Here is a 21,336-nt window from a genome sequence, read left to right on the forward strand (position 1 = left end):
TCACATAATGTAACAAAGGAGTTTTTAATTTTAGTATTCAATCATTTCTTGGATAAGTAAGTAGGTAAAAAGAATTAAGTCTTCTAGAAGTAATAGAAATTTTTAATTCTGCATGTCTTCTTCCTCAGTTTTGTCTTAATAAAGTAAGTTATTGAAACAGAAGTGTTCCATAACGTGTCTGTTTTGGATGCATTTTCACCAAAGTACTGACAGTGGTTCGTTAATATACAGACTGTGCTAACCAACAGAGAAAATTTCTGCCAGGTTTTTGTTTGCTTTCCCAGTATCCCTCTAGTGAGATACAAAACAATCAAAGATTCTGGTGTTTGTAGGACATTTCCCTGAAACTGGAGACCAGACCAAACTAGGAACTGATTCACTCTTTCCAAGGCAAAAGTCTTGAAACTCTCGTGTTCCTGATGCAGGTCGTCCACATACCAAACGACTGCTGATCTTGGAAGCTTCACAGCTGTTGAGTGGAAATGGTTTTTGTTTCTTTCAGCACCTCTTTTGGATCTCATGACAGATTTTATTTGGAAATTATATTGTTTCTCAAAAAATTCTGCCCTTATGGATTTTGAAAAATATGATTTGTTTGAAAATGGCATGATAGCATATTCCAACCTGTTGCAATTTCCTGCAGCCTGGAAGCTCTAAGCCTTGGATATCTTTGTTCATGGTTTTACAATATGAAATTGTTCTCCATTGTATTTTGGTGGTAACGTGAGGTTTCTGTGCTACGATGAGTTCTTTGTAGTGTTGTAAATGGAAAGAAAAATCTGTCAATCTGGTAGTAGGTTAGTGAGTGATGCTATAGAATATGTTGTTGGTACAATGAAGGGTGATGGGAAAAAGCAGGCAATTAAAGTTCATTAGATCTCAATGTGAACCTAAGGAGTAAAAATGGAGATAACTTGTAGAATTTCTGTGAAAGTTTACTAGATATTTCTATTTGGTGTTAACAGAACTACAGAAAATTTAGAAAAAATATCAGAAGTAACATTTTGTTTTCTGCAAAATAAAGAAAAATGAGAAACACTGAAATTGTGATACTTAGTTGAAGTTATTTATGAATAGAGGAAAATTTTTATCGCAAAAAAAATTACATGAATTCTAATGTGCATGGTCCCTTCTAAAACAGGAAGTAAAGAATTAGCTTTTGAAAGTAGTAGCAAAAACTGTAAGCTGTCCATCTGACAGGCCGCTATTTGTTACTAGAAATGACCATAGTTCATTAATTCCCTTTCTCAAAATTCCTTTTCAGAAATACGTGACTCTTTGAACACAAAGGAGAATGAGGCTGACATTTTTCACTCCAACTTTCCACTTTCCTCCCTTCTTCTTGAGACTTCCCGTGTTTCTGTTTTCCTAGTCTGTTTTTTCTATGTCTTCTCTCTTTGAGAATGTCTGTAATTGCAGATATTAGTATCTGTAAGACTTAACCAGGTTCCTGAGTGGGAGTTACAGATCAGAACAAACCCTGGATTTTCAGACTCTGTTTAGATGTCCAGTTTATAGATAATTTCATGTATGCCTGTGGGAGATAGAATTATATTTAAAAAAAATATTTTATTTTTGTGACATCGGGGGGACATCGTGCCATTTCTTTACCTGGCATTTGACTTAACCTCAACTTTACCTTGTGGAGTTGATCCAGAGTGGAGCACATTCTGTATACATCCAGAGAGCAGTTAGCACTAAGGCAAATTTGAATAGCATCAGTTATTTAAAACATTTTGTACTAGCTACCAAAGCTTAAAGTCTGAGATAAATTTCCCCATACCGTTATCAAAGCACTTTGAAATTGCAAATGATCATGAGGTACCTTTGGTGTTTTTTTTTTTTTTCACACAGTCTTTAGGAGTCTGCAAGTTTTCTTTGTAGTGTTTAATGAAAATGATGTTTGTAATCATAAATTAGTTAACAGCTATCAAAATTGAAAATTAATATTTCAAAGCTGGCCAGCAGGCATTGAGTGTATCTTTGTACGCTCTGTTTTTGAAGTTATTCTTAGGGGAGTAGTAATCAACCACTGATAAATGCAGCTGGTTCTTTCTGTTGCGAATGTGAACTAAACGTAATCATCTTCACAGCAGTGTGTGTGCTTCTCAGCATGGCAATGCTGTGTTTGGAAACAACCCGACAATTGCTTTTAGTTCAGAAGTCAGTAGATCCAGAGACATTATTTTTGTTCTCATTTCTAAAAGTTGTTCAGAATGTTCATGTTCATTGATGCAGCGTTAAGTATTGTGAGTCCTAAATACCTCAGGAACTCCTCTTTATTTCTGCATTTGGACATGAGGTTAGCTTAGCAGTGAAAAACTTGCTTTGAATTTTAGTCAAAGGTTTCAGTAGTAATTAACATGTAGAAAACTGAGTTTTGGACTGAATTTCCCAAAGACTAAGTTGATTTTCTGTAAGTATCAGAATTTTTATTATTTTTTAATTGTTAGCATCAATTATTGCTGATTGCCAATTAATTCAGTCATAGTCATCCAGAGTATGTATTTGCTCACAGATGTTTTCATTTTTCACGGTGACCAAATAAAATATTTCCAGCTGTTAAATAAGATGATAATTAAACAATTTCCACTCAAAATTCTTGAGCTTGTAAACACATTGTACAGCTATTTTTTTTCTCCTGTAGGAGTTTGAACTACCAAATCTAAACTTCGTGTATATATCTGTGTATATTTAGTGCCAAGGTCAATAGAGCATCCTAAGTGGGATTGGAGGACAAAACCGGAGAACCATGATTTTGATGAGCTAAATCATATTCTTCAAGAGAGCAAAAAACTTGGAAAAGCCCTTGAGAATCTTTCTCGCAGTAAGTTGATTGATTTTAGTTTTTTAATGTAACCATGCAGCCTGAATTGTAATCTGGAAGTATATACCAAGAAGGTGATCTCCTATCCAATTAAAAGTAAGTTCACTCACATTTGCAGTTGGATTCTGATTGAGGAGGTTTGCAGCTTTCCTACTTCCTGAAACTACTTCACCTTCACTTTTTTTTTTGGTTGTTTTTGCATTTAATTTCTGCCAGCTTAGTGAGTTGAATTTGCTCATAAAGAGATAAGACACAAGAACCTGTTTTAAGGAAAATGGCAGGAACATGCAGCAGTGAGATGCGACTCCTGTAGAGGTTAACAGATAGGTTAACCATTTGTGAAACCTTAAACACATTGGAGATGGAGATCAGACCTGAAAAACAGTGTTTCATGGCCTTGATCGTAATTAATTCCTTATAATTTTCAGAAGTATTTTCGGTAGTTTAAATAAATACTCAACTTGGTAACCTACTACTTCACAAACGAGAACCTCAAGGATTATCCCGTAAGAGATATAGTGAAACAGAAGCAGTGTTCACAGCTAGCATGCTCATAGAAGGAATAGCTCTGAAATAAGATGTTAGATTGAAGTACCTTGATGGAAGGAAGCACTACTTATCAAAGTGTGAAATGTACTCTGCTAAGATGCGTGAGAACTATATATGATGTGATCTGGGAGACATTTGAATGATAACTGTTTAGCTTCTTCTTTCATTAAGTTTTATCCCTATCACTTCTTGATTCAATGAAAAAATTGCAGATGATGTCAGAAGAAGAGCTGAATGAAAAATAGAAAATCTGTCTTGTGGATAATTTTGAGGTTGTTTTTTTTCTATTTTGGGTCAAAAGCTAAAACTAATTTGCCCAAATGCTCTCTTCCCCTAGTGCTTTAGGTTGATCACGTGAATTATACTCTGAGAATTTTTCCTATTTATATTAACTGGAGTAGTATTGTTACAGGACTCTTCAAATACATTTCCCATTAGCTAGTCCATCTGCATTTTCTCCTCTAAGGAGCTGAAACTCTTACTGACTAGGTCTCTGATTTGCAGCCCCACCATTGCTTGACAGTATTACTGTGATGTGTCTGCCAATTTCAAACCTTTATCCTTGTAACCAGGACTAACACAGATAACACCGATTCAGAAACAACTTGTTTTCAGTTTCATAGAGGGTTATTTACTGTCCGCAGATAAAATGTGATCAGAGATGAGAATTCAGTAATAAAACATAAATCCAGTCTCAGTCCTACATCTTTTGTCTTTCCTTCTGAGTGTTTTGTAGCTTCTAATAAACTTCTGCTTTCTCATATCTGACATATAGTTAGCAGCATTCTGTGCTTCTTTTTTTCCCAAAGCATTCTCTAACAGTTTTCTAATGCTGCAGTTCTTCAGAGTCCTGTGCTTGGGCTGGAGGTCAATATTCCTGGTCAATATTGTTGGAATCAGGTTTTTGTAGTTATTTCACAGATGATACATTCTTCATTAATTCTTGCTACTACTTGATGTTATCTGATGATTTGCCAAGGTAATGCAGACTTTTAGTCTTACCCCCCAGAGTGCTTTAATTCACTTGCAACTTGATGTAACGTTCACTTTCATGAATGTGCTTTCTGTTTCTTCATCCAGATCATTACTGGAAATATTTTCAGACTTCTTCATGATTCCATTTCAGATCTGACAACCAGCCCTTGAAAGCTACTCAGTAAGTGCATTTTTTCCCACCAGATGTTTATCTACCTAGCAGTGATTACACCTAGAATGTAATTCTCTGATTTGACTATCATCTAGGATAGCAAAAAAGTCTTATAATAGCTTAAGTATTTTACTACTTCTTCTTCTTATCCACTAGGCAAGTTTCCGAGTTGAGAAGGCACTTAGATTGATTTGACATGACTTGTTCTTGATTAATTCGTGTGAGCTGGTTCTTATCACCTTTCCTGTTCATTAGAGGTCCATAAACTGTTTATTTAACATTTTTGTCAAATATTTTTGCTGCTGTCACCTATAGGCTGGCTGATTAGTAATTCCTCTTGTCTTTCCTTTTTGTTTTCTAAATAAAGATGTGGTATTTCCCCTTTCCTGTCCTCGATTCCTGAAAGACAGTTACTAATAGTTCTGGGATTTCTTTAGCTAGTTTGGTAGGTACTCTAGCATGAACATCACAAGATTCTGCCAACTTGAATGTACCTGAACTACCAAAATATCTTTCAGCTTTCCATCATCTGGCCTGTAATTCACCCATCTTAGAATCACTACTGTTAGGAACCTGTGACTATGATCTTTTTTTGTAAGGATTGAAGCAGTAGAAGTATTAAATATTGAGATTTCTTTGTATCATCCGTTATTTGTTTCCCTTATCTTTGATGTAGTAGTTCTGCATTTTACTTTGTCCTCCTTTCCTAATGTATTTACAGTACCTTTTCTTGTGAATTTATTTTTGTTCTTTAATAGTTGTTATTCATTTTCACTTTAGGCTTTCTGGCTGTATCATTTAAACACTTGTCAGATTAATTCTCAACTATATGTCCTGTTTCCAATATCTGTGCTTCTCATTTTCACATCATTTCAGGAAATAACTCTGCTCTGTGTTTTGACTTCTTCCATATTAGGATGATACAAAATAAAAATTCAAAATGAAATATATGACATTTTTGGAAAAAAAGAAGAGAGATAATTTTAAAAATGAATCTGATCTTATGGTTTCCGTAAGGAGAACGAAGATATTTGCTAAATGTAATTTCAGAAGGATTCAATGAAGAGACGTATCTAGAGCATTAAAAGTTAAAGATGTGAAACTCATCCTGATCTGGGCTCAATTATTCCTTATGGTGAATTCTGTAAAAGCTGGGAGAGGTTCCTACAGCTACTTTCTTCAGTGTTACTGCTTGCTTTGCACATGCTACTCAATGCTTTTGATTGTTACAAACGTCCATAAAGTCTGTAAATCTAATGCTATGTTTGATACTAACCTTGTTTCCAAGCAGTATGTGGCAGGCAGCGGAGTGGGCTCAGTAAATAGCTAGTTGAGTGTGCAAATGGATCAAAACATACCATTGTTGGCTTTTTACAACGCATTTAATTCTTCAGTACTTCTAACAGGGAAAAGCACCACATGAAGTTGAACATGTGAAGTTAAATGATTTTTCCATCAAGTTCTGGAATTTATTTCAGGTTTTAAAGAAATGCTTTGGATCTTATAGTGTATTCTAGGACTCTACAGACTTCATTGCCTCCTATACAACTGACACAGGCTATGAATTAAACTCTAGTTTCTAATGCTTTATTTATTGTTAAATCTTAGCTTTGAGAGAAACCTGTACATTTCACACAAAATGTACATCCTCCCAAATGCTGTCAAGACAATATATGAGTAATTTTGTGTTCCAGTACATCCGAAAAAACCCAAAACAGTGAATTCACACCTAATGCTAAAGATACGTTGAGAGACTGGAAGATAGTATTGCCACAGTTCTATATACATTGGAACTTGGTGACTGAAATATACCATCTTCCTGTGGTCAATTGTGAGTCAGCACAGAAGGGCAACAGGAAAGCCACAAACCCATGGCTGAAGCACAAAGAGTAAATTTATTTTTGTTGTTTCTCCAACTGAGGGTATCCCCAAGCAGTACTTGGGCAGAGGCGCACATGCGGGGGACACAGGCAGTGTCAATCTTGATCCATGCAAAAGGATACCTGGCCTGCTGTTTATACCTGCTTATCAAGGGTTTGTCACAGTGCTGTGATCTTCAATGTTTTGATCTTCGCTTTACCAAGCAGGTAGCTCAGGTGTGTTTGATAGAGTACTTCCAACTCTACCAAATACCTACATTATTTATACAGAGATGTTATACTTGTGAAACACACAGAGGGCAAACAGCAGTAGCTATAATATATGTATTTTTCCACAGTACTACTCTATAGATCTTGCATATTCCTAGCTGCAAAGTCACTTGAACATATTTACAGTCCTCCTTGCGAGACTTCTGTCCTCATGACCACTTCCCTCTTCCTTGCCAATCTTCCACTTTCAATCTGTTCCTCCCAACATCAACCCATTTGGAAAATCTGGGTTTTGTTTGCTTCTCCGATGACCTGTGTGTTACAGAGGTGCATTTTGAACTATCAAGTTAATTATTTAGGAGAGTCTTTGGTTAATGAAACAGCATACAGGTATATACTGCATTTCCCTTATGCATATTTCATTTTCTTTCATCAAGAGATTCCTCTTTACTGTCATTATCTTTCTTCCTCTGCAGATCATTAATAAGAATTATTATAAGATATATACTTTTCTATTTCCATTTCTGGCCTTTTTTCCTTTTAAATAGAGTTAAAATCTCCTGCATAGCTGAGGCTCTTGCTTGTAAATAGACCTGTCTTAATCCTTAGTCTTCCAAGGTCAGAAAAGTACATAAACAAAGATGGAAAACAGTGAATTGTGTGTTATAAGTGGAAGAAAATAAGGATTAAATCAGTAAGAGCTTGCTTCAAAGTAGATATGTCTGACTGCTTTGTGAACACCTTTACATTTTTTGTATGAACAGTTAGAGTACATAATGAAAATACGTACATATTTCAGTTTACACATAGTAACAGCATTTGATGATGCTTAAAGTATTCTACTTTGAGATAGGTATGTTTTCAGAGTTGCAAATAGGCATTTATCAGAGTTAACTAAAGTTTTATTAATGTATGGATTCTTGCTGAGTCCACATGTATACTAGAAATTAGAGGGCAGGAAACAAATTTATCTTGCTTTGAACTTGACAGACATTTAAGGTCAGAAAAAAAGGGTAGTAAGTTAACATTAATCGAATCTATTTGGGAACCCATGTAATTCTGTTTGAGGGAAACCCAGAAATAATGATGTTTAGATATAACCAACAGAAAAAAAAATAAGTATTCTTTATCACTTGATTTAGAGGGGGAGTAATCAGTTAATAAACAATCAATAAATTAGAAAGCCAACTGCAGTCCAGTAGGAAATATTGTTGTAAGGGTACCATGAGGAATCACAGAATTGCAGACTGGTTGAGATTGGAATAGACCTCTGGACGTTATTGATCCAGCCCCCTGCTCAAGCAGGCATGCTTAGCACCAGTTTACCAGGAGCGTGTCCAGAGGCCTTCTGAATATCTTCAAGAATGAAAGAGCTCTGAATCCCTCCAGTGTACCTCCAGCTGATATATATCTCATAATATCAGAATTAGTTGCTGTTTATGTCTATAACAGCCTTAGAAGGAGAAATGTGTAAAGATACGCAGCAAGAATCAAAATCGTAACAATAAGGGTACAGCTAGTTTAAAAAAAATGATTAGGATATTGTTAACAAAATACTAAAATATATTCTCTGTTTCTGGGTGAACCTGTGAGTATGTGGGATGTGAGATGATGGATATGCACCATGAACTACTTCAGTATATTTAGCAGTCTCTGAAACACATTAAAATGGGTTTTCACTAGTTCACTTCTACACTATAGCAGTTTATTAATGATGTACAGATTGGTTATGGAAAATTTACTTGAATGGAATGCTGCTAACATCTATTGAAGACTTCTAAATTTTCCCATTGAAACCAGATATTTCTGATGCTGATTGAACTGTAAATACAACTTGACTTTTATCAATCACCTCTTTCAGATGGCATTGTTTTAGGATGTAGTACTTTAATATTTTTTTTTAGTCATACATGCTAAATGCGCTATGGTCTGTTAGAATGACTTACATATAAGTGCATGTAGTCCTAAATGTGTTCTTTTAGTTGAACCACAAAACTAGTCATCAGTCTTCTGTAGAGATTTTTTCCTTCTGTTCAGGCTGAACTTTAAAATTGCGTTATTTTTGTGTGAGATCAATGTTTGTGATTTATTGTGAGATCGACATTTTTAGATAAGCTCAATCAAACCTTTAAGGAAGATAATGTTATCTCAGTACTGTAGCTGTTATCCAGTACTACTTTTGCTTATAAAATCCATTTGCTTTTAGTGTGATTTATGAGTAGTAATACTAAATAATGATATCTTTTGAGATTGAAACAGGAAGAATGTGAACATAATTATTGCAGCTCAATTATAAAATGGGGCTTATATGGCAGGGAGATCCTAGTGATTTCAGTTATAATTATATTTTTTCCTACAGATGTTGCATTTTAAATTACTGTTATTGAGGCACGTGCCATTCTGATCCAGCATGCTTGAAATTTCAGAACTAGAGTCTCTTTTTGAGTTATAGTGTCCTTTTCTGGAGCAGTATTAGACTTGCTAAAAATTTCCTGGAGAACTGGGCTTTGTGTGACTTCAGTCTTATATGTGGTACTTTCTAATCCTAACAAGAAGATAGTTGGCATTCAGAGAGTAGCAGGAACGTGGGCTATGACTTTATGATAGAATGAAGCATGGAATGGCTTGGGTTGGAAGGGACCCTGAAGATCAACCCTGAAGTTCCAACTGCTCTGCCACCCACCAGATCAGGTTGTCCAGGGCCCCATCCAACCTGGCCTTAAATGACTCCAGGAATGGAGTATCCACAACTTCTCTGGGTAGCCTGTGTCAGTGCCTCACCACTCTGAGTAAAAAATATTGTCCTAATACCTCATCCAAATCTCCTCTCTTTTAGTTTCAAACTATTCCTCATCCTGTTGTTATCCTTAGCTAACCTAAGTTAAGGTTAGTAAGGTTAGCTATCCTTAGCTAACCTTAACACACCTTAACTAACCTAGTGTAGTGTACACCTTTCTTTAAAACTAAGAGTTGTGAAAAGTTATTCAGCGCTGATTATTTTTTCTGAGAGAGCTTGACCTAGGAAAGTGTCTGGGACTCAGTGTTTGGTGCTTTATTTGCATTTTGTATCTCTTTCATTTCATTTCATTCTCTAATTCATTGCTCACCTAATCGTGGAACCATTGGATCTACTCAGAAGTTTGTATATGAAATTACTGCAAGTCAAAAGCACAAATTCTTTTTCTGGAAATTTAATTATTACTGTATTATTATTATTATTTTTTAAGTCACCACTGGGAGAAGAGTTCAAATCAGTGTTTCTTAGATATAGTGACTGTACTGATGTAAATTGTGCTGCTTTGCTGGCGTGTGGTGCCTGTGGATTACCCTGTTTTACTTTTCCTTGCATGGATAGATGTTGGGAGGAATATTACCCAACTCAAGATGGGTTCCTCTACCAAAACTTTATGTATGCTTGTCTAATAGTATAGGGATATATGGCCTCACTGGCAACAAATAGCACTGAATTGTTACTGGAGAAAATAGGGCTAATTTGGAAAGCTGTAAAATGACTCGCTGTAAATAAATAACATAAGAATGTTTATTATGCCAGTCAGTGACAAATCTGTTACAGTGTTCCAGCACAGAAGTGACTGAGCTGGTTTGGTCCCTGTGTATGTATAGTTGAAATCAGGGGAAACATTTTTTTAGCTGCAATTGGAACATCCATTTTCTATCATTTGTAATCCAGATTTGATGTGAAATAGGCAATCTCCATCTACCTCATGTTTACTACATGATGCATGCAGGCAGTAATTTACCATTTTGCCAACAGTAGTATGGCAACCATCCTGTGCATGTGGTTTTGCTGTGAGAAATGCAAGTACATCTGAGATAGCCTTGCCCACTAGTAGGGAAACATGCTTCCTCTCATTTACAGTGGAGAGAATGCCGTGTGGCAGTTTACTACTGGACAGTTGATATATGTATGTTAAGGTATTTCTGTTTTCATACTCAAAGCAACAGTATGGTAGAAGAATATGGTAGAATAATAATGCTGTTTCTCTCCTGGTATTTGTTAACGGAACCTGTGAAACACTAGGAGTTTGGCAGGCCAGCCATCCAGAAGTTCCCTGGCCTAGACCAATCTTAAGAATGAATTTTGTCGAGTTAAGTCACAGTTGCCTTGGGCGGATTTAAGTTCTAAACACTGTGTGTGAAAACCAGATTAACCAGAATGCTTTGAATAATATGAAGGAAAACTGGCTGTTGGGATCTCTGTGGCCATCTTCTGGACGTTTAGGAAAATGCCTTCTCTGTTTGCAACTCCCATTGGGCTGAATAATGGTGTATGGTATATATTTTAGTAGTAGCTTTTTTTTTTTTCTTATGACTAGGAACACACTAGACTGGTAAGATACATGTTGTGCATTTGGAAAAAAAAAAATAAATAATATATATATATATATTAATTCAACTTATTTTTATTTTGTGTTATTTCTTCCTGCAATTATTTAAGGAACACAAAAGTAAAAATGTTAGAGGTCTCTGAAGCTTCACACCTTATTTTTTCTCATCAGAATACCTATTCTACAATTCAGGTATGTATAGAATGTGAAAATATTGGAAGTTTTTAGGCAAGCATAAAAATCCTCTGGAATAATGCAGCACTCAGGTAATTCAGGACTTGCCATTTCAACAAGACCCAAACTCATACAGTATGTGCTGTTTTGAAAATGAATTTTTTTGTTGTTGAATTTTGAGCATCAAAATATTAAAATCGCTTTCCACAGAAGAATACTACGGAGTGGAGAAGTGTTTTGTACTGCATTAATTGCATTTGTCATATGAGAGCAACAGCAAATGCAACTGTTCTACTGAGAACTGCATATGAAAAAGAGAGGCATTTTTAAAATTCAGTGAATTTTTAGCAGTGTTTTTTTTTATTTTGAAACAAAGTTAATTTCCTGATAAACTAGAAATTAAGCCGAATGTCATAAGCAGAAGTTCTTTACTGTGGTAGATATCCTTTATAGACCAAAAAGCAAGATTTAATTTCATTACAGCATGGTGTAGATACATTTTGGGAGGTGGCTTTTTCATCAAAGGAGGTGCTATAATGCTTAGATTGTCATTTCCATTTCTCATTTCTTACTGTTTAACTATTGCAAAGTATCCAGAGGGATGGATGATGGGCATCAGAAATCTAAGATGACTGTGTAAAGAACAAGAAAAGGTTTTGTATATATACAGGTAATTAAAAAATGCCTTTTTTTTTTTTATAAACAATTTAATATTTTAGATACATAAAAGCCATAAGGTGTAAGCCAAGTAAAGTATGATATGCTTTGGGGGAATCTGCTTTTAATGCAGCCATGATAATACTAATTAAAATAAGTATAAAGTTGTATTATTATGTTGTATTGGCTTGTGTGTGTATTTCATTTAATCCTAGCATGCCAGAACTTTCTTGCAATTAGAAGGTTCTTTGTTCTTCCAATTTTCTTCAGAAACTAAGCTGTTGACAGAATAAGTGTTTCAGCTGAGACTGGCTGTACCAGCACAAACAACTCCGCTCTAGATTTGCTGCAGATCAGAGATGGCAGTAGTTGTGGCTGTGGAGAGTTTCTGAAGGACTGTGAAAGCGTGTTCAGACCAATTACTTTGTTGTTTCAGCACCCTGATGGCACGGAGAGTCATTACATTTAAAAGTAGAAGCAAGTGCCCTGAATCTGTCTGTGTAATTCACTGGACAGCTGAGTGGGCTGTGTACTTGTGATGCCTGATCAAAATTCAACAACCTTAATTAATTGCCAGAGGGAGGATTTTTAAAGACATCAAATTGGTAGTTAGAGAGCTAGCTAAATACCCACAGTAAACCTTGCCTGTGAACCTTAGCTGGTCGTGGCAAACAAAAGCTCTCATCCCTTTAGTCAGAATCATAGGATCATAGAACCGCAGAATGGCCTGGGTTGAAAAGCACCACAGTGATCATCGAGTTTCAAGCCCACTGCTATGTGCAGGGTCACCAACCACCAGACCAGGCTGCCCAGAGCCACTTCCAGCCTGGCCTTGAACCCCTCCAGGGATGAGGCATCCACAGCCTCCTTGGGCAACCTGTTCCAGTGTGTCACCACTGTGTTGTAACAGTGCTTTTTTTTTAAATTTTTTTTCCAAAAAGAATTGTAGGATTACTGTGTTGCTGTCAGTCATATTATGACATAAAACTGTAGCAAATGTTGTCAGTGAGGAAGAGCTGCTCTGAGAAAAAGAGCACTTTCTCTACTTTTCTCTACTTTGAGTATCGTGCAGAGTCTGGCTTCAAATGCTTTAAATTCGGGGAAGTCAGAAACAGTTGTCCCTAGTAATTTATATTCTAGGAATATAAAAGCTATTGGATTTAAGCTTGAACAAACTGAGTATGCTAGTCTTTCTGGTATTAGCGCTTTGATGATTAGTATTAAGTTGTGATGAGAAAGAGGCAACAGTTTGAAGGAGCTGAAATACTAGGTATGAAGTTTTTTAGTGTTGACATTTTGGCTAATCCTGAAGGAGTCTGTGATCTTTATGATATTCTCATATTTAGAATATATAAAAAGCAATTTTCTTTCCTTTCTGCTGTTGTATGAAAGGTGCGTAGAAACTTTAGAAATAACTATAACGAGGTACAGAGAGCAAAACCAATAATTTGCTGTCAGATATACAAAATCAAATGAAAAAAGATTTATTTGAAAAACAAGATATTAACAGTTATAGGAATCAGAGATAACATTTTTACCATTGCTTTGTAGGATTTAATGCTTTTTTTTTAAATTGTCACTGTACTGCTTGAAAACAATGTAGTTGACAGTACCAAAAAACCACGAGTGTGCTAAGAGTTAAGAGAATGATGAAAATCCTGATTATCCTTGAATAATAATTATGGATTTCAGTTTATCCAGTTGCATTTTCAGGTTTTTTTTCAGTGTTGTAGTGGTATATGCAAGGGGATTGATTCTGTTTCATCACATTACATTCTTTTCTGCAGTCTTCTGAGTTTTTACTTGAAGAACCACTTTTTGAAAACTAGAGTCCATATTACTGACCTAAATCTGGAAAATCACTTATGTCTTAGGATTTTTTTGTCTAGTGTGCACAGGGTGCCAGTGCCGCCGCCTCTCATTTTCAGCAATGCATTTTTATTTTGCAGCTGTAGAAGAGAATTGATAGTAGGGGCAAACTTAGTGCAAGCTTAGTGCAGTAGTGTCTTGGGATGAAGTGAGCACCTTTTTATGGCTTGATTTATCCTGTTTTCTGCTGGTGGAGTTGTATTATCAGTAGCTAATGTTTCTTAATGTTAGAATCATTGAATCATTTGAGTTGGATGGGACCTTTGAAGGCCATCTTGTCCAACGTCCCTGCAGTGAACAGGAACGCCTACAGCATTATCAGGTTCCTCAGTGCCCTGTCCAGCCTGCCCTTGAGTGTCTTTAAGGACAGGACATCCGCCACCTCTCTGGCCATCTTGTTTTGTTCCAGTGTCTCACCACCATTATTGTAAAAACAAAATAACAAGAACTTCCTTATATTCAGTCTAAATTTTTCTTTCTTTAGTTTGAAAGCATTTCCCCTTGTCATATCACAGCAGACCCTGCTAAAGAATCCTTCCCCTTCCTTTTCATAGCCCCCATTTAGACAGGCTGCTCTTAGGTCTCCCTAGAGCCTTCTCTTCTGCAGGCTGAACAGTCCAAGCTCTTTCAGCCTTTTCTTGTAGGGAAGATGTTCCATTGTTTGGATCATTTTTATGTCCCTCTTCTGGACATATTCCAGCAGGTCCATATTTCTCCTGTACTGAGGACTCCACATGTGAACACAGTACTTCACGTGACGTCTCACCAGCACAGAGGGGCAGGTTCATCTTCCTTGGTCTGCTGACTATGCTTGTTTTGATGTAGCCCAGGGTATGGTTGTCTTTCTGGGCTGCAAGGACACATTGCTTGCTCATGTCCAGCTTGCCAATACCCCAGGTACTGTGCTCTATCCTTACATCCTTCAGTTTGTACCAATACTATGACCCAGTTGGAAGATGATGCACTTGTTTTTGTTGAACTTCCTGACGTTCACCTGGGTCCACTGCTAGAGCCTGTCTAGGTCTCCCTGGATGGCATCGCATACCTCAGGCATGTTGACTACACCACACAACTTGGTGTCATCTGCTGAGGATGCACTCGATCCCACAGTCAATACATTGATGAAGATGTTAAAGAGCATTTGTCCCAGTACTGACTTCTGAGGGACACTACTTGTCACTGATCTCCATCCAGACATTGAGCCATTGACCACTGCTTTGTGAGTACGATCTCACAACCAGTTCCTCATCCATTGGACAGTCCACTTATCAAACCTGTGGAGAGAAGGATGTTGTGGGGGACTGTGTCTAAGGCCTTACTGAATTCCACATAGATGACATCAGTAACTCTTTCTTTGTCCACTGATGATATTATGCCATCATAAAAAGCAATAAGATTGGTCAGGCAGGACCTGCTCTTGATGAAGCCGTGCTAGTTATCCCATATCACCTCCCTGTCTTCCATATACAAAGGCAAAGCTTCTAGGAGATTGTGTTCCATGATCTTCCCCAGCACAGTGGTGAAGCTGACAGGTTGGTAGTCCACTGTGTCATATTTATACTCATTTGAGTACTGTGTTGTCTTTTTTTAGTCATCAGGAATTTCAGCTGACCACCATGACTTTTTGAATATAATCAAGAATTGTGCGGCAACTACCAGTTGGCTTCAGCCAAATTCCCTCAGGTCTTTGGGGTGCATCTCATTGTGACCCATAGACTTATGGATGTTCAGGTTTCTCAGATGGCTGTGAACCTGATCTTCACTTAATCAAGAGGAGCATCATTCCCCAATTCCCACCTTCTGAACCATCTGCTTGAAGGCTGTGTGTTGCAAGGGCAGTTGCTAGTGAAGACTCAGGCAAAAAAGTTGTTGAATATCTCAGCCTTCTCCTTGTCTGTTGTTACCAGCCTACCTATATTGCTCACCAGGAGGGGTACGCCCTCCTGAACGTTAGTTTTCCAATTGATGTACCCATAGAAGCCTTTTTTATCCTTCTTTGTGCTTCCTGCTAAGTCCAATTCTAGTTGGGCTTTGGCCTTCCTGGTCCCATCTCAACATAGCTTAACAGCATCCCATGTTACCTGTTTTCTCTGCCTGTGCATTTTCTTCTTGCTCTCCAGTTTGACCAGCAGGCCCTGTTCAGCCATGCCGATCTCTTAACCTCCTTTCCTGTCTTCCTCCACCTGGAGTTGGACAACTCTTGTGCCCTAAGGAAAGCTGTCTCAAAGATCTCCAATCTCTGCTCTGCTCCCTTGTCCTTGAGGACAGATTCCCAGGGAGTTTTGTTGATTAACTCACTGAAAACTTGAAAGTTGGCTTTCCTAAAATTAAGCTTTCTGACCCCTCAGGAGTGGGACTTCCACCATTGCATGGTCACTACAGCCCAGGCAGCCTCTGATCCTGATATTACCAATCAGTTCACTCACATTAGTGAGCAACAAGTGCAGCATTGCATTCCTCCACTGGTACTATTACCTGGCTTGGGAAATTATTCTTAGTACATTGCAGGAGTCTACTGGATCGCTTACAACTTGCTGTGCTACTTTTCCAGCAGTTGTCTGGGAGGTTGCAGTCTTCCACTTGAAAGAGAGCCTGCGGATGTGACTCCTGTATCTGGAGGAAAAAGGCTTCATAAACATGCTCCACTTATTGGGTGGCCTGTGGTAGACCCCAATCACAAGGCTCCCATTGTTGTCTCAATCTCTCTTGCTCAGAGCCTTTTGACTTACTCATGGCCATTCTTCAGGGGCAACTGGTTTATTACAAATTCTAAGAAGCTAAGGAATGTGGAGAAGGTGGAAAATTTAGTGATAGTAAAGAGAGAAGTCCTGGTAACAGTTTATAAAGTGAGGATAGTCACCACTAGGGATCCAGTGACATCTTGTTGGTTTGCAGGGAGCTGCAGGTCAGTCAGTGACTTCTCATGCCTGCTCAACCGGCATGGCTGCAATTCATGGAGGGGGTACCCATTCTATCTTGGAACATTTTGGGTTTTTGTCCTCCACATACTGTCATTTTTGTTGCCAGTGGGAGCAGTTGGTTGTCAGGGGCACTTCTATTTGGTTTGTCAGGAGCTACGACATCGCTTGCTTTAGTTATCAGGGGCAACAGCATGTTCATTGTATGTGCTCCTCCTGTTGGGTGATGGGCAGTTGATCACAGAATTGTCACATGGTGTGCACGTTGAATGTATGATGGCCCACTCCTCTGAGACAACCCCCTTAAGTCAGCCTGGATGCCCAAAAGGAGCAACAACCAAAAATGGTTTCTCCTAGTTGCCTAGCCGCATGCGTTTCTCTTACTACTGTGATCATGGTAACCATTAACCACAAAAGCTTGCCAAGCAGGTTATGTCTCAGACGGGTGCTACTGAACAAGTTTTGAGCCAAAAATTGTTCTACCTTCTCCCAACCGCTCTGTGGTTGAAAATGCCAAAATTCCTGTGATGGTACCAACCTCCTAGCCATGTACTTATCAGATGAGTTTTTCCAGGCTTCTCAGTATACCTTTCTGCCACTGAAGGGATAGAGGAAAACACTGCCTAAGCTCCTGCACCATTCATTAACAGACTAGTCTTCTGAAGTCCCTTTTGATTGCCTATAGCCTTCTTTCAGTGACTTCATCACTGCCATCTTGACTATCAGGCTGTTTTTTATGGGCCTTAAGCCATAACTTAAAGATCTTCATGAGTGACAGTATGGTAAATCCCCCACCTCCAGAAGAATCACTATACTGAGATTACCGTAACAATCTCTGTATGGACTTTTTTCTTAGAATCCACTTTCTTTTCTCTTGATTCCATGTGATAGAGAGAGAGATGAGAAGATTTTCAGGCTTGGTTCTGTGATTGCAAATATAAGTTTCCTAATCTTTAAATCTTGTTTTAGTAAGATGTCTTCAGATACTGCTATACATCTACTTGCTTATCTAAGAAATATAGTTAGCTTGATGTCAAGCTACTGTTTGCAGTTTGGCAGGAGGGAATCACAAGGTACTCTGATCAGTTGGATTACCGATCTTTATTCTCTTCTGAATTCAGAGTAAATTTTGGGAAAACAGTGGAACTTCACGAAAACACATTGCAATAAGAACACTCCTTTAAAAACCTTGATTTTTTTTTTTTTTCTATTTTATTTGTCTGAATGTAGCAATGAGATGAGTTGGTAGATCTTTTTTGGGTGGAGTGCATCCTTGTACACAGTTTCTCCCATTTGCCATTTTGTATTTCCAGTATTGATTTTCAGTTACCAGCATAAGCATTTCAATAGTGAAAGCATTTAGCATTTTTTGTGATGGAGTCTTGCAAATGACAGGATTACCTTTTGTAGTTTCTTTTACCATACTTGAAAATAAATATTCTTAATCAGTGGGCCAACACAGTGAAAAATTGCTCTTACTTATTCATGCTTTAATTTCTGACAGCCATTCTGTGTTCTGTAACGATCTGCTTATTTTCCGACTCCTGGCTTTGCTCCCAGGTTTCAACATAGAATTCTGCTTTTCACAGAGAAAAGCATGTGAAAGCACATGGAAAGGGGACCAGCCTTTAATCTGAAGAAATAAACCTGTATCAAAACAAAATGAACTTTCTTAAAAATATAGGAACTTGCTGAGGAAAGATAATTTGTCTGTTTGAAGAGATCATTTGTGGCTGTAAAGTGGTTTGATCTTGGTTGTGCAAAATAAACCAGATGTGATGGAGAGCTGGTTTTCAGCAATCAGGGTTTCAGGGCAGATATAAAGAGAACTTTAAATTGCATTTTTTACTACTTCCATTTATCTGCGCTCCAATAAATGCCCAGCAACTTTGGGGATTGAAGAAATGAGATTTCATAACACATCGAACTCCTCTTGCACATTCGTGCAACCTGCTGCTTATACTCTATGGATCTTAGTGTGGTGCCTGGACTGAATAAAAGTGTTAAGCTACCAAAGTATGTTAATAGCTGTGAGGAGTAGAAGTATTAGACAAATGGATCTTCTTCAGTATAATTTACCTTGCTGCTGTTGAATGACTGAAAATATTTTGTTAGCTCTTTGCATATTTCTTATGGATCGATCAAGTCTTAAAATTCTAATTGCTTTAGAAATATAAATATGCATGAGAAAGAAGCAATCTAAATTAGGGATTAGCCACATAGAGTTAATGATTAAATGTACACTATTAAAAAAAAAAACGTAATTAATGTTTACCAAATAGTGAGAAATGAAAACATTATGGAAAAAGGCTTTTACTGCTTCAGTTTTTAGCATGATTTTAGAAAGAATAGTTCTCTGTTCAGCTGAAACTACATATTTTGGTATATCACTCATTGTAATCCTTAGAAGATGTCTTGATTATACTAAATGAATTAGGAAATAACTTTTAAGTATGCATTCTTCTTATGCATGGATACTTCCCCACTTTCTTCTGAACACCAGGAGATGGCTTTTCTTCATTTTTTGACTGGAAGTTCTGAGTTCAGTATCTCTCTTATCAAACCTAATAGGAACCTGGAAGTGCTTTGCTTTTATTGAGACAGAATTTTCAGTGTAATGGCATTAAACATGAGTAGTTGATCTCACAGTGTGATGTGACTGGGGCATGTAGATATGTCATAAATTCTCTGTGCACATTATTGTGCAACAGGCTAGACGTAGTTAAAGGAGTTTTACAACATGACGAAAGCAAACATAGGAAAGGCTCAAGCACTGGTAGAAAGGCCAAAAACAAGTTCGTTCTTATTTAGAGGAATTGGAAAAAAAAACCAAACACTGTTTTCCATTGTACTATGAAATTTTGCAATCAGATTTTACTCCCTGTATGTTTCTTTGGTTTTCATAAAAATACTTTTATATTGAACTATGGAAAAGGAGGGGGAAGTCATACTCATTTTCCCCTGTAATTGCAGTATGGTACTGTGCTTATTGATCAAGGAGAGGTCTGCATGAGAATGTGTCCATTTGTACTTATTAAGCTGATGTTTTAATTTTAGAAAACATGTAGAAGAAGTATACTTAAGCTCACTGTCACTTTACTAGTGCATCTACTGTATGGATTCATAATGCTTTTGAAACTCATTTTGGTAATATTGCAGTTTGAGAAAGTTAAGAGTATATTTGTTTCTGGACAGTTTCACTAGTGGAACAAAATATGATACATTGTATGATACAGATGTGTTCAGAGAACAATATAGAAACTTTTCAGAGTGAGCCTTATTTCTATTTACTGTAGTAAAATACATTTCTGGAAAGGATGTTTCTAAATTCTTTTTTTAAAAAATCTGTTTTGTTGTGTTTTGTTGTTTTTTTTTTTTTCAGGTATTGCTATTTCTGATGAACTTGATAAGGTAAGATTTAATGCATGCCTAATGAACAGTACAAACAGGTATATGATCATGATAAATGTAGGCAATATGAGCTAAATGTTCCTGTCGAGTTTAGAAGAAGCTTGGGTATAAAAAACTATATGGGTAAGTATGTTCTTCTTGATACATTAAGAGCTTGATTCAGGTTGGGCTGTCAGTTATACTACTGAGATTTAAGGCACTCTTAATGAGGCTGTGATGCTTCTGATCTTGGTACCATCTTTGCTTAATGCAGTCTGTTGGGTTATTTTAATGGCGTACTTTTAGAAACATTTCGTTTTGAATATCTTTTATTCATGAAGTTATATCATTGGGTAGCTTTTATACTATTAGATATTACAATTTGAGGAAATAATCAGGAGAGTTTTTACTCTGATTGGGAACGCACAAGCCATAAAGATCAGTCTTCACTTCCTTACAGAACACATCATACAGTGCTTCCTCATATGTTGCCATTTTGATAAATTACATCATTTAAAAATTCATTAACATGAGTTTTTATCTCAGCTGTAATGAACTCTATGCTGAAGCAGTGTTCCTGCTACTTTATAAATGTTCAAAAGGAAACAGTCCACTTTTCTTCCCTATTCGCACCCCTGAACAGCAGTGCACTTACAGTGCTGAGACTAATGAGTTGTATTCTTGGTGTCAAAAAGTACTGCAATCATGGAGATAAGATAAGGGTATGTAAGACGCAGGATTGAAGTGATATAATAGACAATCTTCAAAATATGTTACTTTCTCTTGATAAAATGGAGGCATAATCCCTTTAAAAAAAAAAAAAATGCATAAGGAATTCCTTGGCATGTGGAGCTGCCATTTCAAAACTATCACTTTTATTTATCATTTAGGCCTTATTTTTGCTGGATCTCAGTCTTGCTGGATCACAGTTTTGCTGTATCTAAGTCTTCCATCCTACCATTTCCTTATCTCTGCTCAGAAATGCTGAGAAATACAATTAGCAAAGCCCTTCCATTACAACCCTTACCATTAAGAGTACTTGTGAAGAACTGGTATTTGTTTAGCTTTGTTTAAAAAAAAAAAAAAGGAGAAGAAAAAGAAAAAAAAAAGAAAAAACTGTTTTGGTGTAGGGGGAAGACATTTTGAGTTAGAGCCTATAATCGCATACTTTTCTCCATATATAAGCTAAATTTTTGTGGTTTTTTTTTTTTTTTTTTTTTTTTTTTTTTTTCCCCAAGGCAATTGATTATTGCTCAAAAAACATTCATGTTCTGGAATGTAGTAATTTAATGAAAATTGAGGTGGAGAGCACCGTTATTGAATTTCCTCCTGTTGCAATCTGAATGAACAGTTAATTTTCCTTTCA

At 37.0% G+C, this 21,336-nt stretch overlaps 1 protein-coding gene across 8 annotated transcripts in view; it reads left to right on the forward strand.

The window, feature by feature from the left end:
* Positions 1-21,336, forward strand: part of C3H8orf34 (chromosome 3 C8orf34 homolog) — a 284,853-nt gene that overhangs the window by 38,097 nt on the left and 225,420 nt on the right. For 7 of the 8 annotated variants that reach the window (XR_014882562.1, XR_014882563.1, XM_085221230.1 and 4 more), the window contains exons 4-5: positions 2,699-2,827; positions 19,963-19,991. Coding sequence is in view for 6 of the 8 variants with exons in the window: in XM_085221230.1 (XP_085077356.1) it covers positions 2,699-2,827; positions 19,963-19,991 (158 nt within the window). In the remaining 2 variants the exon portion in view is untranslated. The remainder of the gene's footprint in view (positions 1-2,698; positions 2,828-19,962; positions 19,992-21,336) is intronic. The other variant, XM_085221229.1, reaches the window with a different exon arrangement.

The sequence above is a fragment of the Meleagris gallopavo genome, chromosome 3, assembly GCF_905368555.1.
Source record: "Meleagris gallopavo chromosome 3, MGAL_WU_HG_1.1, whole genome shotgun sequence".
NCBI classification, from domain to species: domain Eukaryota; kingdom Metazoa; phylum Chordata; class Aves; order Galliformes; family Phasianidae; genus Meleagris; species Meleagris gallopavo.